The sequence below is a fragment of the Pan troglodytes genome, chromosome 13 (genome assembly GCF_028858775.2).
Source record: "Pan troglodytes isolate AG18354 chromosome 13, NHGRI_mPanTro3-v2.0_pri, whole genome shotgun sequence".
NCBI classification, from domain to species: domain Eukaryota; kingdom Metazoa; phylum Chordata; class Mammalia; order Primates; family Hominidae; genus Pan; species Pan troglodytes.
In genome coordinates this window covers 73,597,862-73,614,335 of record NC_072411.2, presented here as the reverse complement: position 1 = coordinate 73,614,335, position 16,474 = coordinate 73,597,862, and the positions used below count along the sequence as shown (strand labels likewise).

The window sequence follows — 16,474 nt, the reverse complement described above, 5'->3', positions numbered from 1 at the left end:
GGCAGATGGGATTCCGATAATACATGTTTTTCTTAGTACAAAAGTGATACTTAATTATAGAAAATACAGAGAAAACAAAAAGAAGAAAATGAAAAATGCCCATTATCCTACCATGTCTCAAAGATAACCATTTTTTAACATTATTTTATTTTATTTTACTTTATTTTTTGAGACAGAGTCTTGCTCTGTCACCCAGGGTGGAGTGCAGTGGTGCGATCTCGGCTCACTGCAAGCTCTGCCTCCCAGGTTCAAGTGATTCTCCTGCCTCAGCCTCCCAAGTAGCTGGGATTACAGGCCCGCACCACCACATCTGTCTTTTTTTTTTTCCTTTGTACTTTTAGTAGAGACAGGGTTTCACCATGTTGGCCAGGCTGGTCTCTGACCTTAGGTGATCCACCCACCTTGGCCTCCCAAAGTGCTGGGATGACAGGCATGAGCCACCACACCAGGCCAAAGATAACCATTATTAACTAATTAACTATTTGGTATATTATGCCTCCAGTTTTTTGAAAGTGTATGCACATTCACATTTACAAACTCTTTTATATTCGATTTATTTCACTTAATATTTTATGAACATATTTTCATATTGCTAATTATTCACTTGAACAATATAATTTTTGATGACATAGTTTTTGTATAGTGTAACTTTGTATTTGGCCATTCTTTATTAGACATTGTTTCCAAATACAAGAAATCTTTAAGATGATTTGCCACACAGATACAATCACTACAGTGGTGATTCTCAGTCTCTACTTGCACTCCATTCACAATCCAGTGCTCTGGTAAATGAGACAGAGAGAGAGAGAGAGAGAGAGCGAGAGGTTGAGAGAGAGAGAATGGAGGAAGGCTAGGTAAGGAGAGGCCTGAATCCTAATCATCACTCCACACTCTTCCACACCCTTGAGTTTTATTTGCACTTTTGCTTGCTCTTGGGGTGAATTAGCTCACACTTAAGGCTGTCACTGCTCCTCTTGCCTCACACCCTTTTACTTCCTTCATTTGAGTGTTCCAGGTGAGTTCACTGGGCCAGAACCTCCTACAATCTGCTCAAGACCTAGAGGTTTGAATGGGGAATGTGAGCGCTGATAGAGACAGGGAGCCAGGTCGTGGGTTGGGGAGGGCAAGGATGCTTCCTGCCCTCCTCCTTCATCACTAGTGGCTACTCTAGGGCCTGCCTGTGTGTGCCAGGGCTGAGCTAGGGCCTGGCCTCCTGGAGTTCTACAGAGTCCCTCTGGTACCTGAGCCACAAGAGAGGCACCTGTTCAGGAAATCTCATCAGAATCTAAACTTTAAGAGGAATCTCAGAACTTATCCATTTCAACATTCACCCAATGCTTATATTTCTCTTTTTCACCTTCATTCCACAAGAGAGAAATTTGTGACATGTCTCAGTCTAGCCTTAATGTGATAAGATTCATATAAATAGATATGAGAATATAGAAAACATTTATTTGGACTAGACTTCGGACTAAATTTCTGCCATAACATTCACCAAACTAAGGGATTGCTTATGTACAGTTCTGACCCTGAGGCTGACAACCAGATATTCTTCCCGTTGAAACAGAAAAACTCATACTATTCCACTCAGCCTAGAAATTTCCTAGTTATGTACCAGTAGATATTATACCAACCAGATTGCCAACTGTATTTGAAAGTCAATCAGAAAGCTTCTCCTTCCAAAATTCTCACCCTAATAGAACACTCACCAGCCAAATCCTGCATGAGCCTTCTTCCTTTCACTCTATAAACCTCACTCGCCTATCACGCCCCTTGAGTGGCTACCAGAAGGAAAGTGATCATAGCTAACTCACTCTAGTCAGATCTGAAAAAACAGGTTTCAGATAATTCTATAGACATTGTCTTTTTGACAAAACAAAAATATATTCTTATGGATTGGTGATATAAATGAGCACTGCCCTGTGGGCTACCTCTGACATGAACAAAGGTCGGCAGACATGTGCTCCTGGACCGCTCCCGTATCGAGCATCCTCACCCACCCAAATTGGCCTGTCCTTAGAATGGCTGGCCTTACGGGTTGTGCCTCTGCAGTGAGTTAGGGGAACCCTTTTCAGTTTGTGCTCCCCACTCCTCTATTCTAGCTCCCTGAAGCCTGCATCCTATGAAGATGTATTCTCTTGGTTCCAAGACAGTTCTTCATACAGCCGATAATCATGGAAGAAAGTCCACATTCCTTTAAGAAGAGATGTGGACCTGGGGAATAAATGGTAAGGAGTTGTTTGAAATGCTTGTTCCCAGGTGCTGTAAAGAAATAGTACTTGAACATAAATTTAATTTATTTAGTAAGGCCATTTTTACTTCCTGCAGAAAGAGTACACTCACCAGAAGTTTTGCCCTTGGTGAGAAATGTATCCAGCCTATACTGGCTTATCCTCATTCCAAAACACTAAAGCAACTAAGAGGGTTCCTTGGCATAACAGGCTTCTGCCGAATATGGATTCCCAGGTACGGCGAAATAGCCAGGTCATTACATACACTAATTAAGAAAACTCAGAAAGCCAATACCCATTTAGTAAGATGGACACCTGAAGCAGAAGTGGTTTTCCAGGCCCTAAAGAAGGCCCTAACCAAGCCCCAGTGTTAAGCTTGCCAACAGGGCAAGACTTTTCCTTATATGCAACAGAAAAAAACAGGAATAGCTCTAGGAGTCCTTACACAGGTCCGAGAGACCAGCTTGCAACCCATGGCATACTTGAGTAAGGAAACCGATGCAGTGACAACGGGTTGGCCTCATTTTTTACTGGTAGTGGCAGCAGTAGCAGTCTTAGTATCTGAAGCAGTTAAAATAATACAGGGAAGAGATCTCACTGTGTGGAGACTTGTGGCTGTCAGACAACCATTTGCTTAAACATCAGGCTCTATTACTTGAGGGACCAGTGCTGCGACTGCACACTTGTGCAACTCTTAATCCAGCCACATTTCTTCCAGGCAATGAAGAAAAAAATAGAACATAACTGTCAACAAGTAATTGCTCAAACCTTCACCACTCGAGGGGACCTTCTAGAGATTCCCTTGACTGATCCTGGCCTCAACTTGTATACTGATGGAAGTTCCTTTGTAGAAAAAGGACTTCGAAAAGCGGGGTATGCAGTGGTCAGTGATAATGGAATACTTGAAAGTAATCCCCTCACTCCAGGAACTAGCGCTCAGCTGGCAGAACTAATAGCCCTCACTTGGGCACCAGAATTAGAAGAAGGAAAAAGGGTAAAAAGGAAAAAGGGTAAATATATATACAGACTCTAAGTATGCTTACCTAGTCCTCCATGCCCACACAGCAATATGGAGAGAAAGGGAATTCCTAACTTCCGAGGGAACACCTATCAAACATCAGGAAGCCATTAGGAGATTATTATTAGCTGTACAGAAACCTAAAGAGGTGGCAGTCTTACACTGTCGGGGTCATCGGAAGGGAACTGCCAAGTGGATATTGAAGCCAAAAGAGCCACAAGGTGGGACCCTCCATTAGAAATGCTTGTAGAAGGACCCCTAGTATGGGGTAATCCCCTCTGTACTCAGCAGGAGAAATAGAATGGGGAACCTCACGGGGACATAGTTTCCTCCCCTCAGGATGGCTAGCCACCAAAGAAGGGAAAATACTTTTGCCTGCAGCTAACCAATGGAAATTACTTAAAACCCTTCACCAAACCTTTCACTTAGCCATTGATAGCACCCATCAGATGGCCAAATCATTATTTATGGGACCAGGCCTTTTCAAAACTATCAAGCAGATAGTCAGGGCCTGTGAAGTGTGCCAAAGAAATAATCTCCTGCACTGCAGGCCATACATTTCAATCCCTGTATCTTTAACCTCCTTGTTAAGTTTGTCTCTTCCAGAATCGAAGCTGTAAAACTACAAATCATTCTTCAAATGGAGCCCCAGATGCAGTCCATGACTAAGATCTACCGTGGACCCCTGGACTGGCCTGCTAGCCCATGCTCTGATGTTAATGACATCGAAGGCACCCCTCCCGAGGAAATCTCAATTGCATGACCCCTACTACGTCCCAATTCAGCAGGAAGCAGTTAGAGCGGTCTTTGGCCAACCTCCCCAACAGCACTTGGGTTTTCCTGTTGAAAGGTGGTACTAAGAGATAGGACTAGCTGGATTTCCTAGGCTGACTAAGAATCCCTAAGCCTAGCTGGGAAGGTGACCGCATCCACCTTTAAGCACAGGGCTTGCAACTTAGCTCACACCAGACCAGTCAGGTAGTAAAGAGAGCTCACTAAAATGCTAATTAGGCTAAAACAGGAGGTAAAGAAATAGCCAATCATCTATCACGTGAGAGCACAGGGGAAAGGACAATGATTGGGACATAAACCCAGGCATTCGAGCCGGCAACGGCAACCCCCTTTGGGTTCCCTCCCATTTTATGGAAGCTGTTTTCACTCTATTAAATCTTGCAATTGAAAAAAAAAAAAAAAAAAGATGGGCTAGAGGCAGGAACCAAGTTCTTTGAATGCTGTGAGGAGAAACATTCCACCCAGACTGAGGCATGGTGGGAGCAGGGGCAAAGGAGATGAAGCAGGAGCTGAAAAGCTCTAAAATCTGAGTTTTAGAGGGATGCTGAATTCAGCAAGGTGGAGAAAGTTGGGTAGGATATTTGAGTATGTTTTACCAGATCCTCATGACCATATTGTAGCTATTACAGGGCAGAAATTTGTCTTAAACCTAGCAGAGAACCACTACGTAGAATAATTTGCTATTCCATAAATATTCCTTTCTGTTGACTCCCAAATTTTTTTTTTTTTTTTTTTTTTTTTTTTTTTGAGACAGAGTCTTGCTCTGTCACTTAGGCTGGAGTGCAGTAGCATGATCATGGCTCACTGCAGCCTTGACTTCCTGGACTTAAGTGATCCTCCCACCCCAGCCTCCTGAGTAGCTGGAACTATAGGCACATGCCACCACACCTAGATAACTTCTTAATTTTGTTTTTTTAGAGATGGGGTCTCACTTTGTTGCCCAGGCTGGTCTTAAACTCCTGGGCTTAAGTGATCTTCACACCTCGGCCTCCCAAAGTGCTAGGATTACAGGCATGAGACATTGCACCCGGCCAACTCCAAATTTTTAGACAGAGCTCTATTCCTTTAACCAATTGCATATTAAAGAGTCTCTGAATCCACCTATAAACTAAGCTTCTGTTTCAAGTTACCCCACCTTTTTGGGGCAAACCACTGCATACCTTCCATGCATTGATTTATGCCTTTCCCTATAACTCCTGCTTCCCTAAAATATCTAAAACCAAACTGTAATTCCGACTGCTGGGGCACACTTTCTCAGGACCTCTTGAGACTGTGTTCCCCAGGTCATTGACACTTGTATTGGCTCAGAATAAACCTCTTTAAAATATTTTACAGGCTACTCTCTGCCTAGGGGGTAGCACTGCTCTACAGGAGCAGTCATGGTGCTGTAACACTGCCTCTTCAGTAAAGCTGTTTTCTTCCACCTCTGGCTTGCTCTTGAATTCTTTCCTGGGCAAAGCCAAAAACCTACATGGGCTAAGCTCCACGTTGGGGCTCCCCTGACCTGCATCAGTTTCTCTAATCTCTTACTGCTCAGGAGTCAAGTGGCCAGAGGTCACAAAATTTGTGACTTCCCCAGTTGCTCCTATAGATAACATCACTATTGTAGAACCTAAGATTGGTCAGGTAGTGAAGAGCTGACCCCACCTGGACTTGTGACTCATGACTTAATTGGTCCTGTGGCCCCCCTCCAGAGGGGGACTCAGTGCATGAGGATTGTTTTCTACACACCTATGATTGCATTCCCAACCAATCAGCAGCATCCATTCCCTTGCCCCTGCCCACTAAACTGTCATTGAAAAACCCTAACCTCTGAGCCTTCAGGAAGACTGATTTGAGTGACAACTCCAGTCCTTCTGCTTGGCTGCTTTGCATTAATTAAACTCTTTACTGTGAAAAATTATATATATAAAAAATATTAAATATTATATATAAACATATAATATTAATAGTAAATATTATATATAAATATATAATATTAATAGTAAATATTATATATAAATATATAATATTAATAGTAAATATTATATATAAATATATATTAATAGTAAATATTATATATAAATATATAATATTAATAGTAAATATTATATATAAATATATAATATTAATAGTAAATATTATATATAAATATATAATATTAATAGTAAATATTATATATAAATATATAATATTAATAGTAAATATTATATATAAATATATAATATTAATAGTAAATATTATAAAATATGTATTATATATTACAGAGTCTGGCTTTTCAGTTAACATAATCAAGAAACTGAAAAAAGACTATCTCTGCTGAAAAACAAACAAACCAAAAACCATGGCAAAGAAACTCACAACAATGCCTACCCCTGCTACCCCAGACAAATTGATAACACACACAGAGCTTCCAAAATAACTTTTATTACTATATAAAAGAAGTCAAGAAAAAATAGATGCATATTTTTCCTACAAAATTATAAAATATTCAGGATAGTTAATATTTTTTCCATAAATGCGCTAAGATAAAAAGATAGAAATCTTTTCCACTTAAGGTTTTCAAGTACCTTGTAGGAATTAAAGAATAATAATGTTCTTTCTTCTACATTTTCCTAAAGACATAGCAGTTACAGTTTCCTGCTGGAGTTATCTAAAAAACGACATACCAAGATAAATTTTCTATCATATTGAAATAAAATTAGCATAAAGCTTTACTTCTGTCTTTGTGCTTTCAGATTGGCAACTGTGGTCAATCAGTGCTGCACTGGAATTTCCAACTCAGCAGGGGAAAGAATCTAATTGAAAATGACACACACTCTATATTTTGTCCTTTAGAAAACAGAAACTGCTTGTCGATATCCCTTAAAAAGTGCAATTGCCTTCTTTGTCATTTCTTTGTAAAGTCTGAGATGTTTCTAAACAGCACAGCTTACATGAAACCACGCAAGTAAAGGAAAGAAAGTGCTTTAGAGGGCAGGTTCCATTTGACACAAGCAGCACAGGAAGCCATACACTTTTGATGACAGTAATTCAAAAAGTATATTCATTTGAGTTTCTCAATAAACGCTTTGAGAGAAAAGGCTTTAATGTTGATTCAGATGAGTGTTAAAATAAAGCTTTCTTTTCTGAAATTAGATTATGGGGTAAACCAAGCCAGATTATCTCTGGAGATGACAGAAGCCATAATTATTTTGGGAAATTTCAATCACTGTTTTGGAATTGATACTTAAGGCTTTCTTCTCCCCTATTATTTATGGGCTTTTTAATGAGATATTTTTCTGGGGAGATGCTTAGGTAGGAAATATCAGCTTTTGAAAGATAAAGGTACAATTATCATTAGAATCAAAAGCCCATTAAATAAGAGTCTCAGACAAAGGTTTTCTAGATATATTTTATATACGTTGTTTTCATAAAGATAGAAAAGAAATTCCTATATCTGTAAGATTATCCTCACATTAGCCCACATGAAAGATAAAATAAAGGGCTGAGATGAGGGGTGCTTAAATACTTTGCAACAGTGCTATTCTAGTGCCAAAGCCATAATTAACTTTTCACTGATAACCTGTTTCTTAGCCTATATAAAAAGGAATGGCCACCTCAATTCTGGCGGCTTAGTCACTATCTAATCCCCTCCTCTAAAAACCCTGGAATTTTGTGTACCTCTATGTAATGGAACATCCAACTTATCAAATGATGTGTGACTATGCAACTGCTCCTTCTATGGCACCAAGACTGTACCATGCTCTACCCATACTGAATTTAATTGTGCTACCACTTTGTGCCAGGGAGAGGGCTGGGTGCTGGGGATCCTTCTGGCTCTATTACCAATTTTGGAAATAGAATTTAGTAGAGAAGAAGAGAACAGTGTTGCAGCAAGGGGATCTTGAATGGTTTTTCATGAAGTTTAAGGGATATGATGGAGTGTGGCTTGTATTCAGTCTTTGGAAGTAAGTACCAGTTACCTAAAAAGAAATCCACTAAGCACCAAAATGTTTAGTGTATTTGGTGTAGAGTTTCTACCTACATTAAAATGCTTCAGTTTAAAATTGAAGGGAAGGCAAAAAAATCAACCAAAAAATGAAAAGTATCATTTCAGCATAAGCACTACTCTAGGTTTTAATTTGTCAGCCAAGAGCCCAGACAAAGATGATACTCCAAACATGAAAAGTCACCTCCAAGTCTCAATTCACTACTGAGAACCCAAAGCTCAAAATATCCCCTAAAATTCCATAAAAATCAGGAAAGACCCTAGCTATTGCCCCAGGGAAGGGCAGACCATGAGATAGGTCTCTTTTAGCTCCAAACTGAAAGTTGTTCAGCAGCTAAAATCCTGAAGAAAAAAATATTGCAATTAATTAACTTGAAAGCTACAGATATGCCTGTCCAAATCTTTTGTTACCAAGACACAATTTTAAGATCAAACGAGTGTCAAGGTAGGCCATGGCTTGTTGGCAGTAGTAGGGGCCCTATGGCCTATTTCCAGGTATGGGTGGCCCCTTTTCCTTGATTATCTGGGTAATCTGCCTCAGCAGACAGCAAAAGGTAAAAAGCATCCCTTTAATAACTCCACCCCACTCCAGCAATTGAGGTTTATTCAGGGGTGGGTCAAAGTAGTACAAGACAAAAATAGCTTAGTGAAATGGTTAGAATCCAGACTGAGGTGCCAGACTGCCTGCATCTGAGTCTCAGTCCCACCATGTATGAGCCGTGTGACCTTGGGGTGAGTTACTAGCCTCCCCAGGCTTCAAATCTCTCACCTGTAAAATGGGAACAGTACAATACCTACTTCATCCCGTCTGTCTGGGGACTGAATGAGCTAATATGTGTAAAGTGCTTAGAGGAGTGTTTGGAGCGTAGTAAGTGCTGTGTGAGTACTTTCAAAAATAAAAACAAGAACTTGGGGAAAAGTGCTCTTTGAGGTTTGTAGGGCAGTGTATGCTACTTAAGTGTTGAAGCATATTTTCATTCTAAGAAGTTTAGCATCTGGATCATAAAGTACATCAACCCTAGGGAAGTCTTGGGGCTAACTTCAGTTTTGGAAATTCTTCCAAGTCTGACCAGAGAAGATCTCTTCAACCACCTGCTCTAATCTATCAATACCCTAACATAAACCCTAGTCTCCAGGGACAATTTGAGCCCAAACCAGCTGGGGAGGGAGCAGAAGGCAGGCATGGGGAGAAAGGAACCAGGTGCTTTCCTGAATTTCTTTAATATACTCTCATCATGGTATCTGTGTAGCGTCATGATCTAAACCCTGTCCCAGATATTCATTATCGGATTTTAAACTTTTAGGACTGCTTCCCTCTAGTTGTGAAATCATTGTCTCCCAGAATTAACAGGAAATGACTGCATGACAACAGGCCAGGGATGCTGCCAGTTTATCCAATTAACTACTAGTAGACACATATTCACATATTGAGTATCCCGCACAAGGCACCGTGCTAATGTTGTGGTCCTCAACAAGATAAAGGTAACATAACCACAATTTATATCTGCTATCATTTATATTAATCACATCCTTTTCAATTCAGGTCAGTTCATAGGCCTCAATCAATACAAATTATTTCAAGAAACCATCCTTTGTGATTAAAGTAAATATTGATACTACATAGCCCAATTATCATATGGCTAATAGGAGAAGCTAAACTGTAGAGCTAGTTTTGAAACGTGACGTTATATGGCTCTATCTCTACAACATTTTACATGGTAGATCTCTGCCCAGCCTCATCCAGAGCTAAGTTTCTTTTCCTTGCTGCTACTTCATTGTTTAACTCTGAATCTGATTTGTCCATGTTGTTGCCAGAGTAGGCTGGCATGGAACCTCTTGCTCCCTGTTCAGTGCCTCCATTTGGATGAAGAATGGTAGAATTTGGCTCCTTAGGACGTTTCCATTGCGGTCTGGTGACTATCCAAAAAATGAGGGCCCCGAACACCAGGATCAGAAGGCCAAGCGTATTTACGAAAACACCTTCTGGCGGGAATGTACTGTATGCAGGATCTCTCCTATGAAATAAGAGATGTATCCAATTACAAACAGGATGATACAGCAACATGCAAAACAGTCTTGAATTTATCTGCTCAAAATGCACACTAGTACAGTTTCAATGTAAACTCTCAAAGCTTGCTATTAAGAAGAAATATAAATTATGCTACAATTCACTCAGGAATATATAATGAAATTGATTTAAAAATAATAAATATGAAAATAATATAGCATCTGTAACACTTGTTTTAAGGCAGGTAGGGTCTGGAGGCAGGCAACCTCAGGTCAATTCACATGGACTTCCTAGAACTAAACCAAAAGGAAAACCCCAACTTTCCACATCTAAGTAGCAAAAGGACCGGAGGCTACTCCCTTTGCAAACCCCACTTTTCTGCATGGCAGATGGAAAATTGAAAGTTTCTCTGATTGGTTGCTTTCTACAACCAATCAAACTGACTGCGGGCCACCACTTCATTTACATGGGGTGAACACCAAGTGGCCAATGGGAAACCTCTAGGGGCTATTTGGGCCCAAGAAGATTCTGTATCGGGGGCCGTTGAGTGGCTGCTCAGGCCACTCCCGCCCTGTGGAGTGTACTTTCATTTTCAGTAACTCTCTGCTTTTGTTGCTTCATTCTTTACTTGGTTTGTTTGTGTGTTTTGTCCACTTCTTTGTTCAAAACGCCAAGAACCTGGACACCCTCCACCAGTAACAGTTATCACTTAAAATTTTTAAAAAGGATGAAACAAAAATGTATGTACACTATAATTACAATTAATATAAAAACATGCATATCAACAAGATTGAAAGGCAATGTATAACTTCAATAGTTGTTTCATAAAAGTAATACAATTTGTCAGACTTTTTGGTCCTTCTAAACTTTTAGTAATATCATATTACCTATATGATATAACAAATTCTTTAAAATATTTTTAAATTTTAATATCTAAAAAATGTTGTTATATTTATATTACATTTTCCCAGTGAACAAGTATTTAACATTTTGTGGCTTAAGTATTACAATTAAGAAGACTATGCAACTTACAGGGAAAAAATCAGTTTCTCTGTCAATCCCATAAGTGCTGTTGCAATCACTGTTCCAAAGATGACAATTCCAGAATAAACATGTATGGGCATGAGAAATGCTCGGAGAGAAAGCGGAGCCCATGGAAGCAGAAAGACTGAAAAACCTGAAAGAAGCTAAATACCAAAAAGTGCAAAGGTTATCATTTAATTTTAAGTTTTAAACTAATTTTAAATTATTTAAAAAGCAATATGTGTAATATGAGAAAACCTTTCATATAGAACCAAAGGGTAGAAAATGAAGTTTCCTCACTCCAGTTCCACTACCTAATGTAACCCCTTTTATCATCTTCTCATGGATCCTTCCAGAAAATTTATTATCCCTATACATATTGTTCTGCATCTTGCTTTTTTCCCTTAACAGAATATCTTGGAAATCTTTTTCATACCTATACATTTACCTAATTTATTCCTTTTAATGGCTAATATCCTAAGGCTATAACAATTTATTTATACAGTTCTCTATGGATGTTTCTGTTTGGTTTTTGCTATCCTTAATCCGACTATAGTGAACATTCTGGTACTTACTTGTTTGTTTTTACCGATCTCCTAAGGTTGCTAAGTAGGAAGGGAAGGAAAAGATTTTTTAAATCACTAAAACCGAGTACATTAGGACACAGAATTTAGTCAGTTCAACCTAAAAAGCTATGTGGAATGAAGTTGATTTTTGTTTTATGAGAAAGAAATGAATTCTGCAGAAAAGTTTTCTTCATTTCCTTGATAATTAAATCGCTAGTGGGATACATCTTTGCAGAGAAGACAGCAAGGTTCCTATATAAACTGAAGTCTGTTACGCTTTCACGGTTTTGTCACCCCACACCTTTGCCCATCAAGTATCCTCTCTTCAACAAGATAAAGATGACTTTGTGGTTACTGAATTACTGAGTTTAAAGGAACATTTTTTTTCAGATGCCTATTTAGGATCTACCATCCTAGCAAAACAATTATGAAAAGAGAGGAGAGTGGGGAGAAAACACTAACATCACTGTTCAGCTTTCTTGACTGAGATCCAAGGGCTAATGGGGAGACAGAAGAAGGGAGGCAGGGGGAGGGGTCCAACTCCCTAATTCACACTGAGAATCAGCTCATGTGTAATACCAAGTAGTAATAAATGGAAACTGATAACAAAACAATTTGTATGATTTGTCACTTTAACAGACTGCAGAGGAAAAATCATATAATCATCGAAACAGATGGTGAAAAACATTGGTAGGATTCAACAGTCATGTATGAGATGTTTTAACAAACTAGGAATGGAAGATGATTATTTTAATCTGAATATATTAGGACAGAACATGCTATAGGAACTAACAGGCTCCATTTTCAAGAGCTTAACATATAAAAGTATATTTCTTGCTCACACACAGTCTGCTTATGGTCTATAGGCATTTCAGAGTAGCTCTCTTCCAAGACATGACTCAGATCTAGAAGGGATTTGTCTTATATCCCTTATCACCTATTCCTATTCAGCATTTTTCTGAAAGTCTCAGCTACTGAGTTAAGCAAGAAAAAGAAATGATGACAGAAAAAGAAACAAAACTTATTAATCACATAAGATTATAAAACACAATCCAAAAGAATCTTGAGATTAATTACTAACATAAGTTTATCAAGTTTGCTAGGTATAAATTTATACTTGAGATCAGTTGCACTTTTTGTAAAGAGGCAACAAGTGAATTAATTTTTAATGATACCATTTTTAATAGCAAGGAGCTAGCAATAAGTTGGAGACAACAACTCTACAAAGAAAATATAAAGCTTTGCAATATTTTGGAGAAGGCTAAAAAAACAGGCTCAGGATAATGAGTTGGAAGACTTGTATTATACAGATGTCGGTTCTCAAATTCATCTATAGATTAAATAAAATCCTAATAGATTTTTGGTGGAATTTGATGCATTGATTCTAAAATTAACATAGATCAAAGGGCCAAGAATAGCCAAGATTAACTGTTGTTTTCTGAAGTATATCCTAATACAATAAATTCTGTAATTTATATTTAAAAAGTAATAACAAATGCATTTGATAGGTTGGTTTGCATATTTTATTATTTAGTTAATAACCAAAATGCCTGAATATATTAGAAATGGTTCAGAGGGTTCCCTCTTGGTGGTTCAGAATATTCCTAAATCTTCTTCAGTGAACTTCAGTGATTCTATTAGTATCAAAGGGCAAGCTTCCTGATGTCCATGTTGTGCTTTCTATATGAAAATGGGGGCCGAGTGTGGTGCCTCACGCCTGTAATCCCAGCACTTTGGGAGGCCAAGGTGGGAAGATCACTTGAGTCCAGGAGTTCAAGACAAGCCCGGGCAACATGGCGAAACCCCATCTCTACAAAAAATTAGCTGGGTGTGGTGGTGCACGCCTGTGGTCCCAGCTACTGTGGATGCTGAGGCAGGAGGATTGCTTGAGTCCTGGAGATGGAGGTTGCAGTGAGCTGAGATTGTGCCATTGCACTCCAGCCTGGGTGACAGAGTGAGACCCTGTCTAAGAAAGAAAAAAGAAAAGAAAGGAAAAGAAAATGGGGCTCAGGGATATAGCACAAATATATCTCCATAAATCATCAAATCTTTTCTGTGGCTTACCCATAGAAACATATATTTCTCATTCCTGCTCTCCTATTTTCATTCCTAAGATTCTTTCTGTTTTCTCTCATTTCCTCCATAATTTGTCATGTGTGTCTCTTACAATCCTGTAGGGCTCAACAGTCTAAGCAGGTAGGAGGTCAGAAATTTGCTTACAGGATCCCTGAGCAACTTAACTACCCTAAATCTGACTTTCATCATTAAACATTTTTTGCAACAAAAGAAAATTACATTTAAAAGGAAAAGAAAAACATTACAGAATGCTTAACTTTGATTAAAAGTGTTCTGAATGCTGCAATAATGCATATTTATAATTTATAATAACTTATAATTTATAAATAATCATTATTTCCTTTTAACTATCTTAATCTTACTACCTTACAAGTGAAGGTGATAATTTATAACCTAGTGGACCAAAAATTATAAGACCATTTGTCTCTCTAAGTCAGTAGTGGAAGTGCTGTTCACAGAAGGCATGCATTTAAAGGGATGCCTGCTGTAATCCCAGCACTTCGGGAGGCCGAGGCAGGAGGATCACTTGAGATCAGGATTTTAAGACCAGCCTGGCCAACATGTCGAAACCCCATCTCTACTAAAAATACAAAAACTAGCCAGGCGTGGTGGCACATGCCTGTAGTCCCAGCTACTCTGGAGGGTGAAGCAAGAGAATTGCTTGAACCCGGACGGCGGAGGTTGCGGTGAGCTGACATTGTGCACTTCAGCCTCGGTGACAGAGCAAAGCTCTGTCTCAACAACAAAAACAACAGTAACAAAAAAATAAAAAATAAAAAGATGTCTGGGCCACATTCTGACCTGCTAAATCCAATTTCTGGATTAGGGCCCAGGAATCTGCATTTTTAACAAACTGCCCAGACGATTCTTACGTATGTTGAAGTTTGAAAATGACTGCTGTTGATTCACTCAAATTATTCTAGAGATATGGATAAACAGTCTGGAAAACCCTCAAAAGAGAAGGTAGTGGAATATTCCATTATATATAGTCTACAAACACACTAAATGCCAACTATATGCAAACAAAGTGCCCCAGTTTAGGAATCATCACCTACAGGAAGCTGTTCTTCACCACAGTGGAAGTTCTTAAGAGCTAAGGAAAAATAAACTTTCATAAAAAGTTATTACTTAGAGATGAAAGTGAAAATACAGTATGACCCAATTATGTTTAAAAATTAAATATCTATATCTACATTTGCATAGGCATAATAAAAGCCTAAAGGGAATAAGCCAAAAGGTAATGATATCTCTAGATTATGGCAGTATCAGTGGGGTTTTTCATTTTTTGTTTTTTTATTTAATTTGTAGCAGCAGCAGAGATTCTACTCCTTGTGGAACAGGAATACCCCATAGGCAGTGTGCCCAGAATAGCCAGGGTTTTTTCTTTATATCTTTCTACATCTTATAAACTTTAACATTAATGTGTATTACTTTTATAATTAGAAATAGACAATAAAAGTTTACTTTTAAAGTTTCCATGTTGGCTGGGCACAGAGGCTCATGTCTGCCATTCCAGCACTTTGGGAGGCCGAGGTGGGTGGATCACTTGAGGCCAGGAATTTGAGACCAGCCTGGACATCATGGTGAAGCACTTTCTCTTCTAAAAATACAGAAATTAGCCAGGTATGGTGGCATGGGCCTGTAATCCTAACTACTTGGGAGGCTGAAGCATGAAAGTCACTTGAACCCAGGAGGCAGAGGTTGCAATGAGCCAAGATTGCACCACAGTACTCCAGCCTGGGCGACAGGGTGAGATGCTGTCTCAGTAAATAAATAAATAAATAGAATAGAATAAAATAAAGTTTCCATCTTAAATGTCTGGGCATTTCTCAGTTAATTATTACTATTCTTAAAGATATAAATGTATACTACTATGGCAGTTTCTCACTTTATGAAACAGATGAGTTTTATTTGTTTTTATTTTTACAGAGATAGGGCCTTGTTATGCTGCCCAGGTTGGTCTTCAGCTCCTGGCCTCAACTGATCTCCCCACCTTGGCCTCCCAAATTGTTGGGATTACAGGCGTGAGCCACCATGCCATGTCTGGCCTGAGGTTGGTTTTTTTTCTTTTCTTTTGTTTTCTTTTTTTTTTTTTTTTTTTTAGTGTGTGTAAGCTTTTAGACATAACAAAAGCTCTTATTGCAAAAGACATTAATGAGACCAGAAAATATCTACCTGGCTAGCTCTTGTAGTAGGTATGGTTTGCTTTTTTATTTATTTATTTATTTTTTTAGGGTACAGGTAGATTTAATGAGCTTTCAAGTAAACTGTAGATTATTATATGGAAGCTCCTCCCAGCTCTCCTTCATCTTTGTGCTATTTTATAAACTCATTCAGTCCTTCATTCCACATACGTTTTGCCCCTCTTATGACCCAGATGTTCTGAGTGTTGGGAATGCTACACAAGACAGACAAGCTCCCAGTGTTAAAGAACTCACATTTATTTTCATTAATATTACTGTTAATGTCCAACTTTTTGACCATTCATAGGCTTTTCTCTTAGATTAATTATTCGGAAATATTAGCACTAATCTGAATCACCTTATGTGCTTGTTAAAGCACAGATTGTTGGGCCCCAGCCCGAGTCTTTGGTTCAGTGGATCTAGGGTGGAAGCTGAGAATCTGTCTTTCTAATTTCCCTAGTGATGCTAATGCTGCTGTTCTAGGGACCAAACGCTGTCTTAGGTCATTGCCAAATTGCATTCCTCCAATGTAATGACACTTTTCTTCCAGGGGTTAAAAAAAATTAAAAATAAATAAATAAATAAACCAAACCAGCACCAACTACAA

General features: G+C 38.7%; 1 protein-coding gene across 1 annotated transcript in view; it reads right to left on the bottom strand.

Moving 5' to 3' along the window:
* Positions 1–6,431: 6,431 nt before the first annotated feature.
* The window catches only part of CYBRD1 (cytochrome b reductase 1), a 35,921-nt gene continuing 25,878 nt past the window's right edge, over positions 6,432–16,474 (bottom strand). The window contains exons 3-4 of the mRNA XM_001143044.6: positions 11,052–11,206; positions 6,432–10,026 (exon numbers count right to left, since the gene is read on the bottom strand). Coding sequence (XP_001143044.3) covers positions 9,723–10,026; positions 11,052–11,206 — 459 coding nt within the window. The 3' untranslated portion in view covers positions 6,432–9,722. The remainder of the gene's footprint in view (positions 10,027–11,051; positions 11,207–16,474) is intronic.